Here is a 27680-nt window from a genome sequence, read left to right on the forward strand (position 1 = left end):
AGGGTTCTCTTTGGAGTCTGGCTTCTTTTCTTCGGCATTACGTATCTGATGTCCATCCATGTTGTTGATGTATTTGTAGTTTGTCTCTTTTTATTGCTGAGTATTATTCCACTGTATGGATATGCCACCATTGGTCTATCCCTTCACCTGTTAGTGGGCATTTGGAATGTTTCCAGTTTGGGGCTAGCTTTTGTTCGGATATATGTTTTCATTTCTTGTGGGGAAATATCTAGGAGTGGAACGGCTGGGTCATATGGTAAGTGGATCCTTAAATTTATAATAAGCTGCCAAACTGTTTTCCCAGAGTGTTTGTACCATTTTATATTTCCACCAGCAATATCTGAGAGTTCCTGTTACTCCACATTCTCACCAATATGTAGTCATTTTAATTATAGCCATTCTAGTGGGTGTGTGGTAGTGTCTCGTTGTGGTTTTCATTTGCATTTCTTCGATGACTACTGGTGCTGTAGATCTTTTTTTTTTTTTTTAAATTTACATCCAAATTAGTTAGCATATAGTGCAACAGTGATTTCAGGAGATTTCTTAGTGCCCTTGAACCATTTAGCCCATCCCACCTCCCACACCCCCTCCAGTAACCCTCTGTTTGTTCTCCATATTTGAGTCTCTTCTGTTTTGTCCCCCTCCCTGTTGTTATATTATTTTTGTTTCCCTTCCCTTATGTTCATCTGTTTTGTCTCTTAAAGTCCTCATGTGAGTGAAGTCATATGATATTTGTCTTTCTCTAATTTCAGTTAGCATAATACCCTCTGTGGATCTTTTTTTATGTGCTTGTTGGCCATACTTACATGTTTTGTCACGTGAACAAATGCTTATGGGCACCTGATTTTACTAGGCAGTGACACTTCATCTCTGGCCCATTTGAACTTCTAGAATGGCTACCAGAGTCGCACTGTTCCTACCTAGCCACACACCCTCTTGACTCCATACCTCCTCCCTTTCTGTGGGTCACAGATCAGTACGTTGTTTTTTTTTTCTTTTCTTTTTTCTTTTTTTTTTTGTGAAGGGCCAGGTAATAAACATTTTAGTCTTTGTAGGTCATGGCAACTTTGTCACAACTATTCAGCCCTGTCATTGTAAAAGGTGCCAGAGGCAACATGTAAGTGAATGCATGTGGCTGTGTTCCAATGAAACTTTACTTATAGACCCTGAAATTGCCACAAAATATTCTTTAGATTATTTTTCAACCATTTACAAAGGTAAAAATGATTCTTAGCTTGCAGACCTAAGCTTGCCAAACTCTGCTGTAGATGGTTCACAAGATTTCACTATGTCCTTAGGATGCAGTAGAATCACACAGAGAAGTTTAGAGTCCAGTTCCACAACCTACTGGTTGTGTGTCCTTGGGCATATCTCTCCCCCTCACTTTTGAAGGAGACTTTCCAGGGGCGCAGTTGGTTAAGCATCTGGCTTCCACTCAGGTCATGATCTCACAGCGTGTGAATTTGAGCCCTCCGTCCTGCCCAGAGCCTGGAGCCTGCTTCGGATCCTGTGTCTCCCTCTCTCTCTGCCCCTCCCCCGCGAGTGCTCTCTCTCCCTCTCTCTAAAATAAATAAGCATTAAAAAAATAATAATAAAAACAAAGGAGACTTTCCGGAAGTCCCAAACAATGCTTCCACTTACATTTCATGGCTGAAACTTAGTCACGTGGCCATGCCTCAATGAAAGGGAGGCTGGGAAAGTCCTTTTCGCTTCATGACCATGCACCCAGCTAAACTTTTGGGTTCTGTTACTGAGGCTGAACGGGTTTTGAGGCAAGTAATGCAGGCTGTGCCACACACTCCTTGTCCACAGTCCTATCCAGATATTCTCTGAGCCCTAGAATAAGCTCTTGAATTAAATTAGACACTAGCCTCAGTCCCAGCTACCTCCTTAGGAGTTGTTTTGTGGAGCAATATTTTTTAAGTTACAAAGAGAAAAACAAACAAACAAACAAACAGACTTTAAAGTCCAGTGATTCTAAATACAATCAGTGAAAACTCCTGTTAGTGTTGACAAAAATGTCACCCCCCAAATCTTTAGAATATTACCATTTCAGATCTCTTGTGATGTTCTATTTTCCATTCTCTTCCAAAGTTCTAGATCAGATTATGAGGTTTCTTCTATTTCTGGTGATAACAATGCTTTGGTGAACAAAAACATCAGCGTGGGCTTTTTCTACCCTGCTATTCGGTAAAAATTCAAAATAAATAGGTTTAATTATTTTAAATAATTTTTTTTTCCTCCCCTAAATGCTTGTCTCTACACCTGAGCTTTAAAAAAATTGATAGTGGTAACATTTGAGTGGAGCCTTGGTTGACCATCTCCAAAGGATTTCATGATAGACCTAATCTTATTCCAGATCTTTGACTCACTGTCTATTATTTAGACAATACTTATCTACATACATGGGAAACTCTTACAAGGTCAGAAGAGGGCATCCCAAAAGTTTAGGCATACCACATCAAAAATATTTGGGTGGGGGGCGCCTGGGTGGCTCAGTCGGTTGAGCATCCAACTTCAGCTTAGGTCATGATCTCGTGGTTTGTGAGTTCGAGCCTCATGTTGGGCTCTGTGTTGACAACTCAGAGCCTGGAGCCTGCTTCAGATTCTGTCTCCCTCTCTCTCTGCCCCTCCTTCACTCATGTTCTCTCTCTCTCTCTAAAAAATAAACATTAAAAAAAATTTTTTTTAAATATTCGGGTGGCAATGAGGGCCTTAGATTATTTGGATTTAGAGGGTTAAAGCCTTTCTATCTGGATGAAAATTAACATGATTTTATACTGTTATGGAACAAATAGAACATGTTTTGTTTACATAATTTATATGCCATGATTTTATCATGTTTCTAACAGTTGGCAAAACTGCTTTGCTTTTGTGGGAACAGTAGGAGCACATGTTTGCCTGTTGGACTCCCGTCCTCCAAAGCTGTTTTATGCTGAAAATGTGTTCTCACCAAAATGGAAAAACATCACCATCTTCACAAAGGCTTTATTTGAGGGTGTTATTGTTATGTTAGCCAGAGATTTCTGGGTTGTATAAGTTTGGGGTCACCTAGAGTGTCTATACTTAGAGAATGAATTGATTTATTGTGAAGTAGATGTATTACAATTTTTGAATCAATAAATGGCCATTCTGGAAAGCCTTCTGGTTCTTTACTTGCTGTTAAGTAATACATCTTTGAGCATTGAGAATGGGATCCTATTAAAAAGAAACCTGCATGAGTACTTACCAAGTCTTTCATCTAGAACTTCTTTGAAACACATAAAGAAGTCAGTCTACCTTATCTGAGATGCTTTTTATGATTTCTAAAAAGATATACAAAATATATTTTTCCCAATTGTAAAAAGTAATCCATATGTACTATAGAAAAAGAACACAAAGTTATAAAGGAGAAAATTAAAATCAACAGTCCCACTAGCCAGCAATTACTATGTTAAACCCTTTGACGAACATCCTTTAAGATGATCAAATTAAGTTAGTTGTCTTTGAACCAACTAGACTTAAAAGTGATTTTTTAAAAGTATTTTTTAAAATGTTTTTATTATTTTAGAGAGAGAGAGAGAGAAAGAGAGAGACACACACACACACACATAGCCTGAGTAGGGGAGAGGCAGAGAGAGAGGGAGACACAGAATCCAAAGCAGGCTCCAGGCTCTGAACTCAGCACAGAGCCTGACGTGGGGCTTGAACCCACGAACCGGGAGACCATGACTTGAGCTGAAGCCGGACACTTAACGGACTGAGCCATCCAGGCGCCCCTACCTTCAAGTGATTTGTGAATAAGGGAGGGCTTTAAGCCTCTCTATAATCCAAAGACTGTTTTTACTTAGCACCTCACTGGGAGGAATATCGGTAAAACATGAGTCTTCCTAAATGTACTAATTGCCAATACTCCAGCACATGCCCAATCCTTTCGTTATGTGTTTCTCAAAACCTTTTGGAGACCATGGTTTCTAGGATGACATATTATTTTGTGATGCCTTGATAATAGGACCAGTAGAGGATATATTTCCTGAAAGACATGAGCAATGTTTCCGTTTGGTGTGTGAAAGAAGGAAGAAAAGTGTGAAACTGGAGGGTGTAGTCCCATCATCTCAGATTATAAGAAGCCACTTCCCTGGTATCTGAAACCCACGAGGCACCTCTGCAAAAAGCAAAGACAAAATATTTGCTGAGCCACTTTCTTGCTTTCTGTGTGTTGGGATGGGGTGAAGACGTCCAGGGCAGTCATCTTTGTGTTCCCTCCAATGCCAAGCCCAAATCCTGGGGCCTAGTAGTGTAGTAGGATTTAGCTAAAGTATTAGCAATTAGGAATAATCAAGGTCAAAGAACACTTAAGGACACATTATTGACACCAGCTCCCTTCATATGCCACTTAACGAGGTAAGAGATCCAGATCTTAGTCATGGTTATCACCCTTCTCAGACATGTCGCTGGCCTAGTAATTAATATCTAAGAATGGAGGCAGGTACGGGAACAATCCGCAGACCAATACAAGAACATGGCTGTAATTAGTGGGCACATGCCACCAAGCCCTGCACTTTTGTACTGAGGTGATTTTCTGCGGCAAAAGAATGTCTTCTGGTGTCTTGGGAACCTTCTGGAGAAGACATGCATGTACAGAAGAGCTTGCTTCTGCATTATATGGGGCATAGTTTTTCAAAGCACAATCTCAAGACTGTCTGCATCAGAATCTCCTATAGTGCCTTCTAAAAATGCAGGCTCTTGATTCCCATTCCAGATTTACCGAATCAGAATCTTTTGGACTTGAGGTCTAGACGATTCTTAGGCAACCTGTTAACCTGTTGTTTGAGAACATGGGATTAAGCAGTGTTTCCAAGCTTTTTTTTTTTTTTCCCTGTCACTTGGAGTTAGAAATGTTTAATAAAACAATCCTTATTTTTACTAGGGCAGTACATTCATATATTCTATTCCATTCTTTTCTATTCAGTTTGTTGACTGTGATCCATTAAGTTGATTTCATGACCCACTAATGCTGAATTAGAAAATCGGACTGGCACAAGAACAGACACTCAGATCAATGGAACAGAATAGAGAACCCAGAAATGGACCCACAAACGTATGACCAACTAATCTTTGACAAAGCAGGAAAGAATATCCAATGGAATAAAGACAGTCTCTTCAGCAAGTGGTGCTGGGAAAACTGGACAGCGACATGCAGAAGAATGAACCTGGACCATGTTCTTACACCATACACAAAAATAAACTCAAAATGGATGAAAGACCTCAATGTAAGACAGGAAGCCATCAGAATCCTCGAGGAGAAAGCAGGCAAAACCTCTTTGATCTTGGCCGCAGCAACTTCTTACTCAACACATCTCTGGAGGCAAGAGAAACAAAAGCAAAAATGAACTATTGGGACCTCATCAAAATAAAAAGCCTCTGCACAGCGAAGGAAACAATCAGCAAAACTAAAAGGCAACTGACAGAATGGGAGAAGATATTTGCAAACAACGTATCAGATAAAGGGTTAGTATCCAAAATCTATAAAGAACTTATCAAACTCAACACCCAAAAAACAAATAATCCAGTGAAGAAATGGGCAAAAGACATGAATACTTTTCCAAAGAAGACATCCAGATAGCCAACCAACACATGAAAAAATGCTCAACATCACTCATCATCGGGGAACTACAAATCAAAACCACAATGAGATACCAACTCACACCAGTCAGAATGGCTAACATTAACAACTCAGACAACAACAGATGTTGGCGAGGATGCAGAGAAAGAGGATCTCTTTTGCATTGTTGGTGGGAATGCAAGCTGGTGCAGCCACTCTGGAAAACAGTATGGAGGTTCCTCAAAAAATTAAAAATAGAACTACCCTACGACCCAGCAATTGCACTACTAGGTATTTATCCAAGGGATACAGGTGTGCTGTTTCAAAGGGACACATGCACCCCCATGTTTATAGCAGCACTATCAACAATAGCCAAAGTATGGAAAGAGCCCAAATGTCCACTGATGGATGAATGGATAAAGAAGAAGTGGTATATATATATACAATGGAGTATTACTCGGCAATCAAAATGAATGAAATCTTGCCATTTGCATCTATGTGGATGGAACTAGAGGGTATTATGCTAAATGAAATTAGTCAGAGAAAGACAAATATGACTTCACTCATAGGAGGATTTAAGAGACAAAACCGATGAACATAAGGGAAGGGAAACGAAAATATAAAAACAGGGAGGGGGACAAAACAGAAGAGACTCATAAATATGGAGAACAGAGGGTTCAGGAGGGGTTGCGGGAGGGGGGATGGGCTAAATGGGTAAGGGGCACTAAGAAATCTACTCCTGAAATCATTGTTGTACTATATGCTAATTTGGATGTAAATTAAAAAAATAAAATTTAAAAAAGAAGAAAAAAAAATTGGATTCAGTGACTTTCCATGTTTCAACATTAAACATTCTACAACTAGGAGGGATTGAACAACATACAGAAAATAAAAAATCTCATCCTTTTTTCCCCCTTCCTTTCAGATTGTAGCCAATATGAAGATTGTCAAAATTCCTAGAAGCACAAGAGATGACATACCTGGGCTTTAATCTGTTGTGACTTTGAACAATCAAAATCTTTGGGCTTTTGTTTTCATCATCTGTAGCATGAAGCTAGTAGTTCCCTTTACATTTCTTAAAAATTTTCAAGTGAAATTAAAACTAAGGAAGCTCTGTGAACTCTAAATGCATACATTGAGGGGCTCCTGGGTGGCTCAGTCAGGCATCTGACTTTAGCTCAGGTCATGATCTCAGTTTGTGAATTCAAGCCTCACGTCAGGGTCTGTGCTGCCAGCGTCCAGCCTTGAGCTCGCTTTGAGTTCTGTGTCTCTCTCTCTCTCTCTGCCCCTTCCCTGCTCACGCTCTGTCTCTCTCAAAAATAAGTAAACATTAAAAATATAATAAATGCATACACTGATATAGACATTAAGTGTAATACATTAATGTAATACAATTAATGTAATTATGTCCTTTTACACTAATTATACTTGAAACAGTTTAGATATTGGGGTACCTCTACTCATAACACCTGTTGCTTTCTGGCCATAAGTACACTCCTTGATCCCTAGTGGATGGGCTTTAGAGGAAAAGGTACTGCAGAAATCATGTGACTGTTTATGCAAATATTTCGTTCTTTCTGTTATATTCTTAGTTGCTTTCATACAAGAGAAAGAATATTCCTGGGAGAGCAATCTAGATCTTTGGTCTCTGAGATACACTCTTAAGCCTTATAACCCACACACCCTGGTCATTGTTGGGAAAGTGGTAAAATACATGTTCATTAGTTTATTAATCATTTCAAAACATTGGAAAATGGTTAAAATATATTGTATTCATATAATTGAATACTAACAACCCTTCTAACATACATACTTTAATTTGGATGTATTTTAATTTCATGAAAAATGTTGTTGATATATTGTGGAGTACAAAGTTACATATTCAACATGCCAATTATGTAAATATATATGTATATATATGTATACATATAGGAAAAGTGCCAAGAGAAATTATGCCATTTTGCTTTATATTTTTTATTTTCCAAGTTTTCCATATTGACCGATGAGAAAACCACAAATGACCACGAACATCAATAGACAAAAAAGCCTTACTTATTTCTTACTTACTCTGTAAGTATTAGCATAATGGTAGCATTACCTTTGCTTTGATATATCGTGGAGATTGCCCATATCAGCTTATAGCAATACTTTGTTCTTTTTACATGTCACTGTAATGGTAAAACAAAGTCCCCTATTGATGGACATTTAGGTTTTTACAATCTTTTGTTCTTAACAGCAGTGGGGAAATAAATTATACTCCTCTCATTTTTTTAATGTTTATTTTTGAGAGAGACAGGGTGCAACCAGAGGAGGGGCAGAGAGAGAGGGAGACACAGAATCCGAAGCAGGCTCCAGGCTCCGAGCTGTCAGAACAGAGCCCAACGCGGGGTTTGAACTCACAGACCGTGAGATCATGACCCAACTTGAAGTCAGATGCTCAACTGACTGAGCCACCCAGGAGCCCCTAGGAGTGGAAATTCTTAATCCACACATACAAACCTGTTAAAATTTTACTCTTCAAAACAATTTCTACCTGAGTTTTAAGTTCAATTAAGTGGCAAAAGATATATTTAGGTGAACAGACCACTATCACTCACTGTTGACCCTGCTCCCTCTCACACCCTTGACTGTTTTGTGTCCCTACTTTTCTGAGATCAGATTTCAAATTTTCTTTTTTTTTTTTTTTTAAATTTTTTTTTTTAACGTTTATTTATTTTTGAGACAGAGAGAGACAGAGCATGAATGGGGGAGGGGCAGAGAGAGAGGGAGACACAGAACCGGAAGCAGGCTCCAGGCTCTGAGCCATCAGCCCAGAGCCTGACGCGGGGCTCGAACTCACGGACCGCGAGATCGTGACCTGAGCCGAAGTCGGACGCTTAACCGACTGAGCCACCCAGGCGCCCCTTTTTTCTTTTTTTTTAAATTTTTTCAGATTTCAAATTTTCTGAAGTATGTGTTGTTTAATAAATTAGAAGCTGCGATTGTTAATACACTAACTGATTTTAAGCTCAAAAGTCCAAAAGCTGTGTGCGATACACTTTTGTGGGCTTTGATGCTCAGTATGGAATACATAATTACTACACAAATGTTTCCTACCACTTTGGTTATACTCTACATCTGGATGGCTTTTAGTAAATATAATTAGGATTCCAAGTCTGACTAATACGATGACATGGTTCACTGAAACTACAAATATGTACCAAATTTATATTTAAAACAAAACACTAAAGCCATTTTACTGAAAACTAGATTTATTTTAAAATTAAGTGCATAGCACTCATCTAATTCCATTGGTGTAGAATTTAGCACCATACTCGCTATTTGCAATTAATGTCACAACACAGATACATTTTGGTTTGCAGTCTGTACTTGAGTAGTGTTTATTTAGTGGACTTTGGTAAAGCCCTTTATACATATCATTAATCTCTTCACAGTACACATTTAATGATGGTCCAGTAATCTCAAAAAAAAAAAAAAAAAAAAAAAAAAAAAAGAAAGAAAGAAAAAAGACCTACTTTAAAGACTAACCAATAAATTAAACAAAACAAAACCCATACAACTCCCCCCACCCCCGTCCCCCAAGGCTAGCAGTTGTGAGTTGTATTTATATTGAAACCTAATGTTTTAAAAATAGTTCTGATTCTCCAATCACCCCACCCACCCCATCCTGGGTATGCAGCAATAGTAACCAATTAATTATTTTATTCTACCCCCCCCAAATTAATCCAGTGTTTAGTTTTTTTAAATATAAACTGGGAAAGTGTTATAAGTTTTTTAAAAAGGCATATTCTTCTATAACAAGAATGACATTTAAACCAATCAATAAAAGCATTTGACAAGACATTAAATTACCATAGGCACCGGCTGTTGTTTCAAGTTGGGATCTCTATCCCAGTATCTTACATTCATAGCATTATTGAGGTAGTTAAAATACTGAAAATCGGACTCCAGGTGCTGGGTTCTGAATGTGAAAGATATCTTCTCTTTTGAACCCACTTTCCCCCAAATAATTCAAGCTCTCTTGAGGTAAGAACTACCAAAATCCAATTAGCAGCCTTCTAGAGGAAAAGTGATGATACTTTCAGAAAACAATTTTCATGCTTCAAAACTGCCATGAGTGAGTGTTCTTACCTGAGTGGTTTTTAATCTACCAGACTAATAAATTCACATCATGCCCTATGTACTCTATTATACAAGTTACCATTCTTTTAAGGAAAGGACATTCTCTAAGAATTCATGCTGGCAGAAGCCACCCACCCACATTTATCCACTGGAGCCATCTGGATCAGTCCACTACTGCGTTGAGTCCCTTCCTTTCCTAACAAAAGCCATTGGCTTGATTACTGAGACTCCTGCTGCATACCCACAACACATTTATAATATTGTCTTCAATGCATATTGTGGCAGTCACATACCTGCCATGCAATTTCCCTTCTATTCAAGTGCTATCTTTAAAAACACACACACACACACGCACACACACACACACACACACACACACACACAAAACAAAAAGACACACCTTACTAATTTTTAAATCAGAAAGCTTCCCTCCACCAAATCTCTGTTCTCCCACAGATAAGAGCACAATGTATACAGTTTCAGTTATTACAATGCTTTCTTTCTTTTTACGTTTTATTCCCTCTGAATTCTTTCCCCCAAATTGCCCTTGCTGTAATGACTTATTATTGCTGTTTTCACTCATGACCAATACAGTGAAATGTCCCAGGGCAGTTCTGGGGCTGATGTAATGAAAGTGGCTACTGAAATTTAGTCATCAGTTCCTTTGCCTGCTTACACTGACTGGCTGGATTGAAAGGCTGCTTATAAAACTTGTCTTCCACGTAACAAAGTGCTGCTCTAGCACAACCTGAGAACTACCCTGGCCACATTCCATTTCAAAATAAACCTACAGGACTTCATTCTAGTACTGACAGTTTACAGCCAAGCCTTCCCTTGGAAAAAACCTCTAGAGTAACATCAATTCTGAGTATAAATCATTGATTGCACCGAGAAATGCAAAACCTCTGTATGTATCATGAATGACAGGAACCACTTCATTCGTTCTACGCTACAATTATGTTCTCATTTGAAAACACATCCTAGCAAGAGTATTTTAACCTATGTTATAAAGGTAGTTCATACTATAACATTCCCAAAACATGTTGCATTACAGTTAAGTGTTTCCAAGTAGTACAAATTCCCTGAGTTAAATGTGTTTTCATTCTAAAGATATGAGGTTGATCACTTAGGGGGAAAAAATAAGAAAAACTTATGACCATGATTTTAAGAGATCTAATCCATCCTTAATCTTAGTACATGAATCCAGATACTTATATTGTGATAGGAAGTTATATAGAATCATCTAAAAAAAATTTTTTTTCTTTTACTGCAGATTGGTATAGAATAGCAATTCATGAGTTTAAACATAGTAAAAAATCCATGTGTGGATCAAAAATGGAACTCAAAACTGCAGAATAAAAAAAAAAAAGGACTTCTTCAAAAATTAATACTGTAACTTTCCTTCATAAAAAGACCATTTGGCAAGTCCACAGATAAACATTAGTCTCTGACATATAAGCCAACACTGGGCCCAGAGCCCACCGCAGGCCAATCTCAAAATGGCGATTTGGAGTCTGTCCAAATTTTGTTGTAGTGAATATTTTTGAAATATTTGGACCATCAGCCAGGGCTTGAAAATTTTTGTCATTACAGGGATGTGTTTTAACAGGATTTGATATACATACTGTTAAAGTGTTTGCGGTGTTTGTTCGGTCCTCCCAGGTGTTCGTGGCGCACTGAAAGGGATTTTCAGTCTTCCCAGCAGATGCTGGTATCTGAAGAGTTCTGATGCAATCTGGATCCCTTTCCTTTTGAAGAGAAGTTTACAAAAAGCTTGCCCCAGAGCTTCAAGTCACAAACAGTCTGGGTCAGGTATTACCTTCACATAAAATCACCTTTCAAAGCATGGAGTAATGCAAGGGTAATGTTCATTTATCTGATAACTCCGGTTATAAGAAACATTCAGACAGGGCTTAACTTCTACTGGTATTGCCAGTGACATCCCAACACCAGTCTGCACATGCCCAAGGCCCTGAACACTAGTTTGGAAGCCAGCAGGACACGTCTGTAGTGTGTAAGATGAGGTGTGTGTGGTGGATACAATCTGCTGACAGCCTGGTTGTTCCGCTACAGGATGGCGATACTGCAGTGAGGTCGGATGCGTCTGATGGAGATACTGAGGCTGCTGAAAGTGAACTGGCCGCGAGGGCTGAGAAGCTGACGGGAACACACTCAGCTGTGCTGGCTGGGACCCTGCCTGTCCTCTCTGTTTGTTTGCCTCTTTCACATCATTATCATGAGCGCTGCGTAGAGAGAAAGAAAAATGTCAATCCTACTACTTCAATTCGGGGCACCTGAGTGGCTCAGTCGGTTAAGCGTCCGACTTTGGCTCAGGTCGTGATTTTGCAGTCGTTGAGTTTAAGCCCCCCACTGGGCTCTGCACTGGCAGCTCGGGGCCTGAAGCTTGCTTTGGATTCCGTGTCTCCCTCTCTCTGCCCCTTCCCTGGCTCATGCTCTGTCTCTCTCTCAAAAACAAACAAACGCTGAAAAAAAAAATTATAACGTTACTTCAACTCTTCAACAGTTGACTCCATGGACTGCCCCACTGCCCAGGTAGCAGTCACTGTAACCATAATTTTAACAACAGTGAGATTTTACTCTTATCCTTCTAAAAGCTCCTTCCTTTGACACAAACCTTGGGAATTGGCTGCTGGTAGCTCTGAGGCCTATTTCCAGCTTGGGAAATATTTCCACAATAAGCACTTAAACGTGGCTGCCACTTTGGTGACATCTGGTGGCCCTACAATTTCAAGATGTGGAAGTGGGCAAAAGGGCAAGATTTGCCTGGACTGATGAGTTGTGAGCTCACGTAAGAGCAGCTCCTTTCCTTATCATGTACCCCAAATCATGACAGCAATGACAGCCTCTCACTGGAAAACAGCTAAAGTACAGCTTTCTGCCAAGTACTAATCATAAAATGGCTTGCTCATGGCAGCTAGTAACTGTCAGAGCCAAAATCCTAAAAGCTCTGTGCTTTTAAGAAGTTCTTTTCAGAGGGACACCTGGGGGGCTCAGTCAGTTAAACGTCTGATTTTGGCTCAGGTCATGATCTTGTGGTTTGTGGGTTTGAGCCCCGCGTTGGGCTCTGTGCTGACAGCTCAGAGCATGGAGCCAGCTTGGGATTCTGTGTCTCCCTCTCTCTCTGCCCCTCCCCCGCTCACACTCGGTCTCTCTGTCAAAAATAAACATTTAAAAAAAAGGAAGTTCTTTTTATGGCCTTGTACATGAAGAAAAGTATTGAGAAATCACAAACACGAGGTAAGGAGGCTTACATCAATAGCCGTTCAATGCACTGCACTAAAAAATCCCAGGAGTAAGCAGTAAGACGATGCAATCTTGTAGGCCACGTTGGAGAAAGACGAAGTATAATCCTTGAAGAAGCCACACACGCAGCAGCTACTAAAGAAGGTGCATAATTTAGAAAGGCATAATCTGTGGAGACATCAAAAATGAACTTAAGCAACAGAATACACAAGTTACAAGCTCACAAGTCACTTACTGGCGTCCACAATGACTCACCTTGCAAAGATACTTCCAGGAAGTAATCTGCATACTTGGCCATGTAGAGTTTAGTTTTTTCCAAGCAAATCATTGGCCAGCCATCATGAAGATCTGTTTCGTGTACTGCTTCAGAGAGATAATACTCAATGAAATGGGCAGCTGTTGGAAGGCAGAGGTTCCACTGAAAGGTTTCTAATAATAACAGTTCCATATGTAGCAAATTTTGCTTTGTTAATACTAGATTCATGTTAGTCATACAACCCAGGCTGTTGAGCTGTTCCAGCTTAGGCACACTATCTTCTTTTTCTTCGAATTTACCTTATAAGAAAAGGGGGGAGGGGTAAGACAGAGAGACAAAATGTTATACAAGTGATCATTATAGGTCTGGTCACTTCAATGGGATTTGCTGTCTTACTGCAAAGACTTAGATCCAAAGACATTCTTTCTCCTCTCTTGGGCAGAAACAAGTGTGCCAGAACTCTGGTTCTCATATTTTGCAGTATTCTCTCCTGGTGCCTCCATCCCTTACTCCTTACCCGCCTCTAAACAAAAAATGGAACATGTAAACATTCTGATCTATGTCATACTGTATAATGAAAATAGTCATATGTGCCAATGAAAAAATAACTCTCAAATCACCAGCACAATCTTTTCCAGGAAACTTCTTTTGGCAAGGGGGGAACAGCAGTGGTCAGTGGGAGAACAGGCTTTTATTTTAGAATAGGAGAAAGTTTAAAGAATTTCATGCCACGGAGTTATCTGAAATCAAAATAGCTAAGCTTCAGGGGCACCTGGGTGGCTGAGTCGGTTAAGTGTCCAGCTCTTGGTTTCGGCTCAGGTCATGATATCACAGTTTGTGAAATCAAGCCCCGCATTGGGCCCTGTGCCGACAGGTGGAGCCTGCTTGGGAGCCTCTCTCTGTCCCTCCCCTGCTCTCTCCATCTCTCTCTCAAAAATAAATACATAAAAACTTCAAGTGTTTCATTCTGGCTTATTTTCAGAACAATCTCAATTCCAGAGAGACAGTGGGAGAAAAAACTGGGTGAATATCTAAGAAGCATTCTCATTACACTGAAAAGCCTCCTCTTCTGAATTCAAACAAAACCTAGGTAAGTCTCTTACCAAAAAAGGAACAGGAGAATACTTTATATTTACTTTTGTATCCCCTTACAAAGTAGGAGTAGACATTCTGATGGCTGTACTTTATTATTCTAAGGCATAAACTTCTTTTCAGGAAATACTCATCTAAATGTACAGCTGAGGAACAGAATTCCCTCTCCAGCCCCAGAATAATGTTTCTACAGATTATTAATGTACCATCTTACACTTTAATTTACTGTATATAAATCATTCATTTTAGGTATCTCTAGAACTTATGGGTGGAAAAAATTCAAACTATCCAGTACCAGTATGGTTTTCAAGATGCAGCACTAGAACCAAAGAATTGTCTTCAAATCTCTCTGGGTTTGTTCCATGATGGTCCACAGAAGACAGGAAATTATTAACTAAAGCCTTCTACCTTCTACTATTATGTTCTATTTTACATTAAAACAGTCATATAATATTGCAATTATTTCTAATTGTATTGTATGCAATACAATCTATCATATAGATTTCTCACAAAAGCTTTTATACTTGTTCAAAATTATAGTTGTTAGACTATGTTACATATTACTATATAGAATTTTTTGTTTTACTATTTTGAGAACTATTTCAACATATTTGATTTCTTTGGAAATCTTGTAATTTTATTTTATCCATTTAAAAACATGTTTTGGAGAAGAGCCAGAAAGATTGTCAAAGCAATAGAAACCACACGAGCTTCCCTGTGAAGTTTCTTTTCCAAGAAAGGATAGGTTTATATCACGTGTTGGAGGTGCTACAACAAATGGTAATGGTCACCAGCCCAGATGTTCAGCAGACCGGTCTCAGTGGTGCTATTCAAGTCTGTCCGCCCAGGGCTGGGGAAAAAGTACTGCTGGCTACCTTGGGTCTGGCTTAAGGGGGAGGGGACCTGGGGTAGGTTTTGTCTCCTGTGCCAGGTGAGTCAAAGCTCATGACTTAATGAAGAGGTGAAGTCCAAAGAGAATTTTTCTCCTGCCTCAGAAATTTTGAGCATCTTTAGATCTAAATTACTCTTAACTATATATTGCTACAGGTAGGAGGTGATCAAAAAACCATGTACAATTCAGACTTTGAAAGAATCTAGATAGCCCCTCCCAATTCAAATCACATACAGATGAATTTCACAAGTGTTTCCAATGATATACTCAGTAGGGCTGAGAGCACTAAAGTGATCTTTACAAGCTAATCATCCAGCATCATCACTGCATAAAGATACGGGAAAGGAACCCACTGTTCTCCACTGTCAGAGTGGAGAATGTCCCAGGAATTTAGTTCCATCCCTCTGGATGAATCATTAAGGTTTTCAAAGTACCCTGCCATTTGTGTAGCAACAGCAACACCCTCAGTGTACTTCAAAGGAATATCATAAAAATTAATGTGTTTATTTACATCATGCTTGAAGTTCCTTTGAAGACATTAATACACTATAACTCACTAATTCAAGGATCAAGAATGTTTCGTATTATTTCTTTGAAACTTTCAACACTGAAAACAAAATTGTATAAGACCAATTTCAAAGCTCAAAAAACGAAGGCAATGAGGTTGGCTGATTCATTCAAGGTCAAGTAAGCTGAACCAAACCAAAAATGGAAGCCAAAAGGAAGACTTATGTTTGAATTCCCAAATCTGTACTTCTAGATCAAAGTATTGCACTAGGTTATATGGGGACAACAACTATCAAAATAGACAGAATTCTGTATTATTAAAAATCTATGGGGTTTCTGTATTTATAAAGTACTTGGCGGTTACAAGTGTAAAAAGAAAGCCTTTGTACCTTGACTTGCAAAGTTAAAAACAACCTGTGTACTGCATAATGACTATACTTGGGATTTTATTCAGGCTTAAGTTTTTTGGAACTTTTTCATTATATATAGTGATATACTCCAATACATAGATACTAAAAGACTTAAAGATGTGTGACAGCGTCAGTGAGTACCTGCATTCATAACCATCATTTTTGTTGTGCTCAAAGCTATGTGCATGGATATTTTAAATCTACTTATCTGCAATACCACATACAGATCACAAAGATCAGTTTCTTCAATTGAAAGGAAATACCAGAAGCCATGTGATTATATTGATAAAGGCCCCAAACAGGAAATAAGGGCACAGGAAATTCACATCTGCTTCCCAGAAAATAAAGAATTAGACGCCACAGAAACAAAACATCGGACTTTCTTTCCTTTATAGGAAATGCTCAGATCAGCTATGGAAACCAGCACATTTTCAAAGCCAGCAGTGAATGGTAGGTACATGGCAGAAGGAGCCAGGATCCTATGTCACTGTATACTCTGCCAATAGACATTTCGATTCTTTTATTATTGAGCAGGAAAAAAGTCATCTTTGATACATACTAAGAATTTTCACAAATTTGTTAGACTACCAATCTAAGAGAAAAACCAAGTAAGGAACAGGAAGAGGCAATTCATTGGGGGGAAAAAAAGTTCTATTCATATTTAAAAAAAGGTTCTATTCATATTTAACTATTTGCATTAAAAAGATGTAAATCAAGTCAACTAGGAAGTAAAATTTTCACTTTTCAGATAACCAATTAAAAAGTTTTGTCAACCCATTACTGGTAAGCAAGGAGAAATAAGCATTTGTCACAGGTTTTCACTACTAATAGCCTATCTTACTTTTGGCTTCAGCCTGATTTTGAGATCATTTCTTAGTTACACAAGACCTTGACCAAATTATCAAAAGCCTCATATCCAAGACTGCTTCCGTGCTCTCTACAAGTTCAATGCTGATCACAGAAGCCAAGGGAAGCCAGGGTATACAAGACAAAGAGTTAGAATTTAAGAATTTTCCAGGATGAAGCACAGACTTTTCTGGAAAGAGCCAGAATCTTTAGAGCTAGGGAGTCAGACTAAAGATTATAGAAGACTTTATAGAAGAATTAATCACTATGATGCTAACATTTATGTTTCAATTTCCTATGTGTTCTTAAACATCTTACCCTACTTGATCCTCACAACAACTCTGTCAGTTAAGTGTCTTTATTTTCATTCTACAGACAAGTAACTTTAGACTTAAGGATTGTTGAAATGCATATTGCTGACAACAGATTCAAACCTAGGAAATTCACCACCGTAATCCCTACTCTAAAACACCATACGGCTCGCTCTTTCATCAGAGACAGCCTGTCGGACCTTTCTTCCCAGCTCCAACAGTGCAGACATACAGGCAGCTGGGTACAGATATTACCTGGAACTCACAAGCTGTGCTCCATCTTTGGCCAAACTACTGACAGCCTCCCATCCTATTTAATAAGCAGAAGCCACCGTCCCCCAGTCCTGTCAGCTGCAAGCTGTTCTCCACTTTTACGCAACAGGCTGCTCACCCTAAAGCAGGGAGCAGATGGGGAAGGCGGGCATACAGAGTTCAATCACTCTGGGAGGAGAGAAGCAGGACTTAAATAAAGTTTATGAAACCTAACTGGAGAGCTGCCAAAGATAAGAAAAGTGTAAGAATGTTAAGAAACACTAGAATGTACTCCACAAATTAAAAACAGACACCAGATACTAAAAATAGGCTACCAGTTTATACGCATCCTAAGTACTTTTGTAGCAGCAAACCTACAGAGTAGAGACAGACTACTAAGGGTCTCTTTGATTCCTGACCCAAGGATACAGCCAGCAGCTTAAACTCTTGACCACTGCCTACTTGGAGGGGCTGAGACCCTGGGGGATACCTATCTCACTCTCTTCACTATCCAGAGGAAAAGGAATAATGTAAAAACAATTCCTCTCTTTCGGCAAAGAAAGGTTAGGGGATGCCAGCAGAACAAAGGGAGGAGGTATCTGACGCTCAGCAATAGCTGATCAACAATTCATATTTAAGCCACAGGAATACAAATCCTAAAGCCTAATTCCTTGAAAATGTGCAAAAATCATCTTCAATAAGTTGATCATAATCTTAAACAGTAAGAGATAATTAAAAAAACGAGAACAATTAAAAGCTCCATTTCAATCAACCTAAGATGGTGCACAAATAAAGTATCTTTTCCCCAAATTGTGGAAATTTCCAGAACTTGGCACCAATGCTAAACACTGCATGGTGGCCAGAAATCTTAGATTAGGCAACTAGAATTCCCAGGAAACTTTAGCAATAACATGTAGTTTAAGAATATCTAGTTGAGTAACTCCTAATTCATTTGATAAGTTACCACTAAGTAAAGTCAAGTAAGTCACAAATGTAAGTCAGTTCACCAGGAATAATCTCCTACTTGGTTTCCACCACACTTTTAAGAATCTCAGGCATAAAGCAAGATGAGGTTTGGTAGTGGTAAAAGCAGTGATGGCCACAACAGGCAATATCATTTTTCACGAACGATCCTAAGTTTTAAAAATAACCTAACTTGCATATGTGATTTCCAGTGTCTATTATAAACTGATCCTACTATAAATTAACATTTTGTAGGATAAGAAGCCATTCCATTTGTGAATCCTCACACATCCAATGTATCAAGTGTGGGTTTTTCTAATCCTATGCCAACTATGAAAGCACAAAGGGCTTCACAGCCAGTGATGAAACACATACAGAATTGTACACGAGATTGCTTATGAGAATGAAACTTTAATTAAAGGTTAAATTAAAGGTTAATTATAAATGTACAAGTATTACCTCTCCAGCATTCTGGATAGAGGGGAGAGGAGCAGGTGATGTGTCTGGATCATAGAGGACAACAGATTAAAGGAGAAATATAGATTTTCAGAAAATAGTATTCCGGTAAGAATTTGGCTCAAGGTGTATGGGAACAGGGAGGGAAGATAAGACTGGAAAGGTGGCTGGGACCAGATGCAAGGTTCTAAGTGTTACATTAAAGAGTTTCTATCTTAACCCACAAAGAGTGCTACGTCACCCCCGGGGCTGTGTTTATTTATATGAAATGTGGTCCACAAAGAATTTGAAATACGCAGGAGGTTATCAGATCAAAGGAATAGTAGTAAGAATAGAAAAAGAAAAAGAAAAAGAAAATGAAAATCTGAGAAGAAATTAGTGCCAGAAATGGTATCACAAGGCCTGCATTTGGTTTTAGGTTTACTTTCAGTCAAAGCACAAAACTGTTCTACAAAGAACTCTGGTGGTAGCATGTAGGGGGAATGTTCCTTAGACAGCACCCACATAAGATCCCAAACCCTCAAGAGGGGGTTAGAAATGAAGGCAGTAGGTATTACTACAAAGTACTCTGAAGTGGGGATTACATTTCTACTGTAAATGACATTACTAAAAGAAAAACCCAATTTTAATTCCTTTACTCACCCTCTTTCTCTTCAGTCAAGATACTAACAATGAAATGAATTACAGGAAGAAACTAAGAGAAAGAGCCACCAAAAGACCCACCAGTACATTCTTCATCAGGTAACAAACAGGATTTATCAGAGTCTACCCTGCAGGCCACCACTGAGCCAGGCCTATTGCAAAAACAGTCTTCCCCATTTGTAGAAGCTGCCTGTGAACCTTCAGTTCATTAAGTCAACTCATTATGTAGTCAGTAGAAGGTATTCTAACAACACAAGACTATAGTACCTTTTGGACAGAGTTTCTCAACCTCAGTTCCACTGACATTTGGGGCCAGAAATTCTTTACGGGGCCGGGGGGGGGGGGGGGGGGGCTGCCTTGTGCGTCGTAGATACTTAGTAGCACCCTCTACTTACTAGAGCCCTCTACTTACTAGAGGCTAGTAGCACCCTCCCAGGTTGTGACGACAACCAAAACTGTCTCTACCCAATGCCAACTATTTACTGTGGGTCAGTTTTTCCTGGTTGAGAAGCCTAAGGCAATGGTTCTCAAATGGAAAGGTACATCAGAATCAGCTTTGGAACTCAAGCCCCATGATACAGATTCTAAGTCAATAGATCTGGAGTGGCCTAGACATTTGTATCAGAATCTTCAGGATGTAGGGCTTAAGCATGTAACTTTTTAAAAGACTTCAGAGCTAGTCTTTTAATGTCTAGTTAAGAATGATTATGCCAAGAAGCACTTTCAACATAAACTTTCTGATATTAGTAAACTGGAATGAATGCAATTTGGTGATGTTTCACTGACCTCTATATGAATTTATTTTATTCCAAACAATGGAAACTTCTAGTCATGTAGATGAGGTTCATACTTACTTGCTAGAAGCAGACAGGAAAGTGCAACTAAATGCAGCTGCTGGATGGAGATGTCATACCGATCCATAAATAAGTCCAGCAAATAGACAGCCAGATGTCGGGCAGAAGGGCAGAGAGTGAAGCGATTGCTCACAATGGCAATCAGGTCAGCAAAATACCTTCTGAGACTTAGTTGAGGGGACTGGCCTTTGTAGGAAGGCAACTTCAGCTCCTAAATCAAGAGGAACAACATTTAGTCTAACATGGCCTGTAGGAGTAGTATCCCTACAATGCAAAGACAACTTTTGCCCCCAATATGTTAGTGTTATAAGTGCCTAAAACACTTCTTGAAGGAAACACAAATTTGAAAAAGTTGAATGGAAAGATAATGAATGGCATTTAAAATCTAAAACCAAACTTTTCTCCTTATTTTTAAACATCTGTGAGGTGAGAAGTTATAGGTGTTTCATGCATTAATTATAGAAGGGATATATTCCAGCAAGATTTTTGTATCCTTTTTTCCCTACCACGTGTTTTTAGAAAAACTCTGCTACCAAAAACCCAACCACACCACACATATACACCCCCTTTAGGAGGCTCAAAGCTTTGGGGTAGAAGGTAACAGGTAGTGAATATGCTCCTAGTAGGTCAAATACTATTACACTTGCAGAGACGTGGAAGGTAGAGACTAGTATTCATCCACTAGTATCTTCTAAGCATGTTTCCATTTGAGCAGTTTTATGATCTCTCGTTTGCCATTACCTTTTCATACACCTAAAATTTTTCCCATCATCGCTGTTCAATCTCAGAATTACATGAACCATTTTTCGAAAATTAGAAATTTTCTATACTATTAAACTATTTCCAGAACATACAGAAAGCAGAAAGATAAAAAGGTTCTAAATTCATTTCATGAGATCAGCATAATACTAATATTAAACCTAATAGGTATCACAATAGCAGGAAATTACATAGATATGACCTCAAAACCACAGGCAAAAAAAATAAAAAAGATCAATTAAACTTCATCAAAATTTAAAAATTTTGTGCAAAGTTCACTCTTTTCAACAGAGTGAACAGGCAATCCACAGAATGGAAGAAAATATTTGCAAATCATATATCTGGTAAAAGGTTAATATGCAGATTATATAAAGAACTTTTATATATGCAATCCACAACAAAGAACTTGCTTAAAGATGGGCAAAAGGTTTAATAAACATTTCTCCAGGGGCGCCTAGGTGGCTCAGTCGGTTAAGCGTCCGACTTTGGCTCAGGTCATGATCTCACGGTCCGTGAGTTCGAGCCCCGCATCGGGCTCTGTGCTGACAGCTCAGAGCCTGGAGCCTGTTTCAGATTCTGTGTCTCCCTCTTTCTCTGACCCTCCCCTGTTCATGCTCTCTCTCTCTCTCTCTCTCTCTGTCTCAAAAATAAATAAATGTTTAAAAAAAAAAAAAAAAGGAAACATTTCTCCAAAGATATATAAATGACCAATAAACACATATAAAGATGCTCAACATTATTAATCATTAGGGAAATGCAAATCAAAACCATTACGAGATACCACTTCAGACCCACTGGGATTGCTATTATCAAAAAAATCCAAAACAGAACACAAGTGGTGACAAGAAGGGGAGAAATTGGAACCCTTTTGGAATGGTGGGAATATAAAATTGTACAGCCACTGAATAACGATATTACAATTCCTCAAAAAAATTAAACATAGAATTATTATATGATCCAGCAATTCCACTTTTAGGTATACACCAAAAAGAACTGAAAGTAGGGACTCACATATTTGTACCTCTCTATTGTTAGCAGCATTATTCACAAAAGCCAAAAGGTAGAAACAAACAACCCTTCAGTATATGAATTGATAAAATGCATTTTAGTTTAAGATGAAAAAGTTCTACAGATGTGGAGGTAAAAGTAACACAATGTAAATGTACCTAATGTCACTGAACTATCCACTTAAAAATAGTTAAAATTTTATGTTGTAAAAACTTTACAACAAATAAACACCAAAAATGGAACTTACATATCTGCCTAACCAATAAGAGCTAAAATTTTAGACAAAATGTTAGCCAATGTAATTTAGTAGTATATCCAAAGAATACATCATCATCAATTGTAGTACATCCCAGGAATGCAAAGATGGCTTGATAGCAGGAACTCTATTAATATATTTTATATATATATATATATATATATATATATATATATATATGATAGTCTAATAAACCAAAGATTATTAGAATATAATACAGTAATCACAAGTTATTACAGAACAGAGAGACAGAAGATCTAACCCAGCTCAGGAGATGGAGTGCTGGGAAAAAACAAAGCCAGGGGAGGCTTTCTTTAAAAGAGGCTTGAACAGGTCTTAAAGACTCACTGGGAAACATAGCTGGAAAACACTTTATTTGGTGGAGTTTATTTTTCACTATGTTAACTTATTAAATGTGGATAAAACAAAGGCAAGAACACCAAGGACCAACAGATTTTTAAGAGTGTGTCTAATACATTCTCTTTATATCATTTTAAATGGTAAACTACAAGTGCTTACCAGATGGCTGTCAGATTCAGTTTTCTTCATCCAGATACTACAGTTATGTAAGCATGAAAAAATGACCTATGCTTCTCTCAGCTTTACAAGTTTTTTTAATAATGTCTATTCCTGATACTCTAGAATTTTACACTCTTGTTCCCATCTGCTTCTCAGGATCTCACGGGACCAAAGCACGGAGACCTGAGCAGGTCGTCTCCATCTCCAGTCTCAAGTACGAGTCCATTCACCATCCTAAATGCCATCCCTTTCTCAGAACGGGCTACTGTCCAGCCAAGATGGAAATAAAGGCATAGAAGCAGTACTCACAACTGTAAATACAACTCTGTGGGATATTTTTGGAGTGTTTTTCACAAGCTAGCATTGTTCCCATCTGTCATAGACACTCCTGAAAATACTTCCCAGCCACCCTAGGATTTTAGTATACATTGCATAACAATATGAGAAGATAACAATATGAGAAGTGTAAGAAGACAGCTGCTTTATAGGGTTTTCTGGGGGAAGTGGAGGAGAAAATAGTTATATTTTACAAAAAATCAGAACAGCTGCATTTGGGGTTGAAGGGAATTTCCATTTGCTGTAATTTTTACCCTTCCCTAGTAGATGCAATGCTGCTGGTCAAAGCAACGATTACTCCACACACCTTGGATCTAAACAGGTAATTCCTTCCGTTGTGTCTAAATGGCAATTGTGCAAAGGAAGAGCTAAATTGAGATGCTGAGTTATGTGAGATTAGACCTCACACAGGCAGAGACAAGTCTGTCTCATCCACTATTACCATTCTAACACCTGGCATAGTACCTTGTATATTGCAGGTATTCATATATGTTGAATAAATAAGCATGACTATCCAACTAAATCACTAAATTAATAATCTAGAATTAATTTTTTTATAAGAAAAGTTGATTTTAACTTTTCTTGACTTCAGTATACTGCAAACAGGGGTCTCTCCAGTTCCACAAGGTTCAAGTTTTACCGATAAACATATTTACCGATTAATAAATTTTTCACAAAGTGTGACTATTGTGTCAATTGTGGCTTACACAGGGCTTAAAGATAAAATAAGACAACCCAGGGTAGCACGCCACAGGTGACCCAAGGTAACTTTCAGTGGCATTCCCTCAGGCCGCACGCTCCAATAGTTCGATAGTTCATAAGCAATTTTAATACAGGCTTGTGTCTTATTCCTTTGATCCTCCTTAGAGCCTAATACACAAAGTATTTTACAAACGTGCTGGAAAAAATCCACTTCCAACCTCAACTGACAAAATTAACTCAATGTCATCACTCGGATTAAAATTACACATAATTTCCATACCATGGAAATCTTTTAAGGAAAATCTTTTGAGTTTTAGGTCACTAAAAAAATAAAAGTATCATTAATATCAAAGAATTAATTTCACCACATACCAGAGGGATAAAGGGCTGACATTTAGAAAAGGAGAACATTTAAAACTAAAAGACCAAGGGCGCCTAGGTGGCTCAGTTGGTTAGGCGTCTCTTGGTTTTGGCTCAGGTCATGATCTCACGGTTCGTGAGTTCAAGCCCCACGTCAGGCTCTGTGCTGACAGCTCAGAGCCTGGAGCCTGCTTCGGATTCTGTGTCTCCTTCCCTCTCTGCCCCTCCCCCACTTGTACTCAGTCTGTCTCTCAGAAATGAATAAATGTAAAAAAAAAAAAATCTCTAACCTTAGAAACAGGTACAGTTGTAACAATTTAAGTCGGAATTAGGTTTTCTAATGTAGTTAACCTGGTTTAAAAAAAAAAAAAACTGACGATACAAGTTCATTATCATCCCAGGAACTTTAACTCCAACAGTCAGTAACCCTTTTATTTATTTTTTTTTTTTAAATTTTTTTTTAACGTTTTATTTATTTTTGAGACAGAGAGAGACAGAGCATGAATGGGGGAGGGGCAGAGAGAGAGGGAGACACAGAATCAGAAGCAGGCTCCAGGCTCTGAGCCATCAGCCCAGAGCCCGACGCGGGGCTCGAACTCACGGAGCGCGAGATCGTGACCTGAGCCGAAGTCAGCTGCTTAACCGACTGAGCCACCCAGGCGTCCCACCCTTTTATTTTTTTAAATGCTTATTTATTTTTGAGAGAGAGAAAGAATGCACAAGTGGGGGAGGGCCAGATAGAGTGAGATACACAGAATGTGAAACCGGCTCCAGGCTCTGAGCTGTCAGCACAGAATCTGAGGCGGGGCTTGAACCCATGGACTGTGAGATCATGACCTGAGGCCAAAGTCCGAGGCTTAACCGACTGAGCCACCCAGGTGCTCCATCAGTATCCCTTTTATTAAAGAGGCGGTTGTTTTGCTTCTTTCTCATTTTCTGTACATAACAAACGGCCCTCTCCATCCAGGGTGAAACTGAGTTAAGTTAGGGACAGTTTTGGATGTGGTCTCTCTTCTGGTTATCAAAGAGGCAGAGATGACCCGTTAAACTGAGATGTGACATAAGAGCAAAATTGTTAACTTAAGAACAATACACAGACTTTGCATTGTGCCAGAAAATTGCACCGAACCCCCCCTCCCCAGCAATATGTATTAAAGTCTACTTTCTGCTTTCAGTTAGCTGGAAGGAGCAGCTAACTCCTACCTTAAGGCATTTTGAACAGCCCCCAAATCTGGGGCGGGGGGGGGGGGGGGGGTGTCTCAGGGAAAAATAACAACAGTCACCTCTTTCTTAGGGCTTACTATGCCCGAAGCACTGTTGTAAAGCACATGCACAATAACAACTCATTTAATCTTCACAATCTCCCCACAAGCCTCATTCTATTATTATTCATTTTACAGATGAGGAAATTGGGAAAGAGAAAATTAAGTAACTTGTCCGAAGTCTTATAGCAGGCAGGTTAGTGGACAGGCTGGGGAATTTATGTACAGATGTGACCTAACAGCGGAACGCAACAGCAACTACAGAACGAGGGCTCCTCTGCCCAATAAAAGCCAGCACACACATCTGTTTAAAAACAGTATCAAATTCATGTTCCACTTTCCCTCTCTCAAATACCACGCTCCACCCTCACTTAAGTTACAGGTTCTTCTGATACATCCCAGGGAAGAAACCCAGGAGTTAATTAACCTCGAGCAAATAAGCAAACTCGCCTTTTCTGGTCTGGAAACTAGTGACCGGACTTCCCAGGGAGCCGCGATTTATACTAACTGGCACAAAACACTGAATGGAAAAATCGGGCACCGAAATTACCTTGTATCGAAGCGCTTGATGAATGTCGGCGGCCAGCTGTCCCCGCCACCACTGCCCTTCCAGCTCCATGGGACCCGGCGACGCGCCTGGCCAGACGCGGCAACTTCAGTCTGTAAGACACACCCCAGACGCGGTCAAGGCCGGCTCCTTCCACACGACCCTCAGCGCCCCCTCCCCGAGGGGTGTGACCTCAAGCCACCCTGGGTGGCTGCTCCTCTTCACCGGACTCGACCTAAAGCCAGCACCGGTCCAAACCAATTCCCCGACGCCGCGCGTAAGGCCCGAGCTACCCAGTCAGGAGGAGCGGGCTCGCGCTGAGAACTGCCGGCCTGGGTGCCGGGCAAAGGGGACCAACTTGGAGTTCCCAAGGTGCGGCCCGGGGTGCGCGCAAGGGAAGCTGGAGGCGGAGGCCTGGCTGGGGGCTCCCCGCGTTCCGGGTTCGAATTCTAGCGCCGGCCCCGGGTAGCAGAGAGACTGACACCAATCGAAGATCCCTTGAGGCGAAAACCTCCCGCGGATAAACCAGCAGACGAATACCCGCCCGGCCCCGGGTCCCAGCGGCAGCCGCTCGGGCACTCGTTCCCCCCCGGGGGGCCTCCCCGCGGCCCCCGCCGGGCCCGGCACGCACCCAGGCCGCCTCCACCTCGTCCAGAGCAGCGCACGGGATCGCGCGGCCCCAGAAAGGCGAACAAAAGGCCGGGCCGGGCGGGTCCGGTGCCCCGCGCCCAGCACGGGCCTGCCGGTCCCCACGGCGGCCTCCCTTACCCGGAACCGCGGCCCTCACAGCCCCAGCCCCGCCGGCGTGCGGGGGACGCCGGCCCCGCTCATGATGCGGACAGTCGGCCGCAAAGCGCCGGCCTCAGCTCGGGCCCAGCGCCGGGGCGCTCGCGCCGCCCATTGTTAAAGGACCGGCAGGCGGCTCGGCGTACAAAGCCAGCGCGGGGGCACATGCGGCCCCGCCGCTGCCAATCTCGTCTCGCGATACAGCCGGGTCACGCCAAGCCGTCCAATCGGCGGCCGGGCCGGGTCCAGGTGCAGCGTCTGGCTGCGGCTCGGAGGCCCCAACCGGGACCCGGCGGCGTCTACCCCCGCCGGCCCGGCGCGACCCGGTGCGACCCGGTGCTTGGAGCTGCCCGGCAGCTCCACCACCACCACCTACCGTGAGGCCCGCCCGAGCGGCGGGCAGAAGTCGGAGGAAGGCGCCGAAGAAATTACAAAGTTCATCCTCGTTCCGGTAGTCAATCTGGTCATGCCACTCACCTGCTAAGAACCTTCGATGGCTCCCGATGCCCGCGGAGGAAAGTTCCGAAGCTTCAGCTTGGTGTTTTAAAACTCATTGCAATGTGGATTCAAATCTGTTTTATCTCACAACATAACAGCCCCGTTATACATCCTAGGATCTGCTCAGTGGCATTACCAATCCCCCCCGTAAATGTTTTTGGCCGTTGCCGAAGCACCTAAAGCGTTTTCTCTGTGA

General features: G+C 40.5%; 1 protein-coding gene across 3 annotated transcripts; it reads right to left on the reverse strand.

The window, feature by feature from the left end:
- Positions 1-8518: 8518 nt before the first annotated feature.
- Positions 8519-27110, reverse strand: CCNJ (cyclin J). Of its 3 annotated transcripts, none has more exons than XM_078434678.2 (6): positions 26969-27110; positions 26204-26313; positions 20452-20662; positions 13226-13525; positions 12979-13105; positions 8519-11949 (listed from the first exon to the last, which is right to left on the reverse strand). In XM_078434678.2, exons 2-6 carry the CDS (start codon positions 26270-26272, stop codon positions 11538-11540), a joined length of 1119 nt encoding a protein of 372 aa, XP_078290804.1. In that variant the 5' UTR covers positions 26273-26313; positions 26969-27110; the 3' UTR covers positions 8519-11537. The 3 variants fall into 3 exon arrangements, with proteins under 3 accessions (XP_078290804.1, XP_078290802.1, XP_078290803.1); XM_078434676.2 differs by having other exon boundaries at positions 12979-13138; XM_078434677.2 differs by lacking the exon at positions 26969-27110 and adding an exon at positions 26832-26943 and having other exon boundaries at positions 12979-13138.
- Between the last annotated feature and the right edge of the window lie 570 nt (positions 27111-27680).

This window comes from Panthera onca, chromosome D2 (assembly GCF_046562875.1).
Source record: "Panthera onca isolate mPanOnc1 chromosome D2, mPanOnc1 haplotype 2, whole genome shotgun sequence".
In the NCBI taxonomy this organism is placed as follows: Eukaryota; Metazoa; Chordata; class Mammalia; order Carnivora; family Felidae; genus Panthera; species Panthera onca.

Excerpts from the sequence above, each read along its gene's own strand:
- CCNJ (XM_078434676.2), bottom strand. The coding sequence starts at position 26,272 with ATGGAGCTGGAAGGGCAGTGGTGGCGGGGACAGCTGGCCGCCGACATT. Across the intron at positions 13,139-13,225 it reads CCTGGAAGTATCTTTGCAAG|ATTATGCCTTTCTAAATTAT; the intron begins GTGAGTCATTGT and ends ATGTCTCCACAG. Across the intron at positions 11,950-12,978 it reads TGCATTGAACGGCTATTGAT|CGCTCATGATAATGATGTGA; the intron begins GTAAGCCTCCTT and ends CTCTCTACGCAG.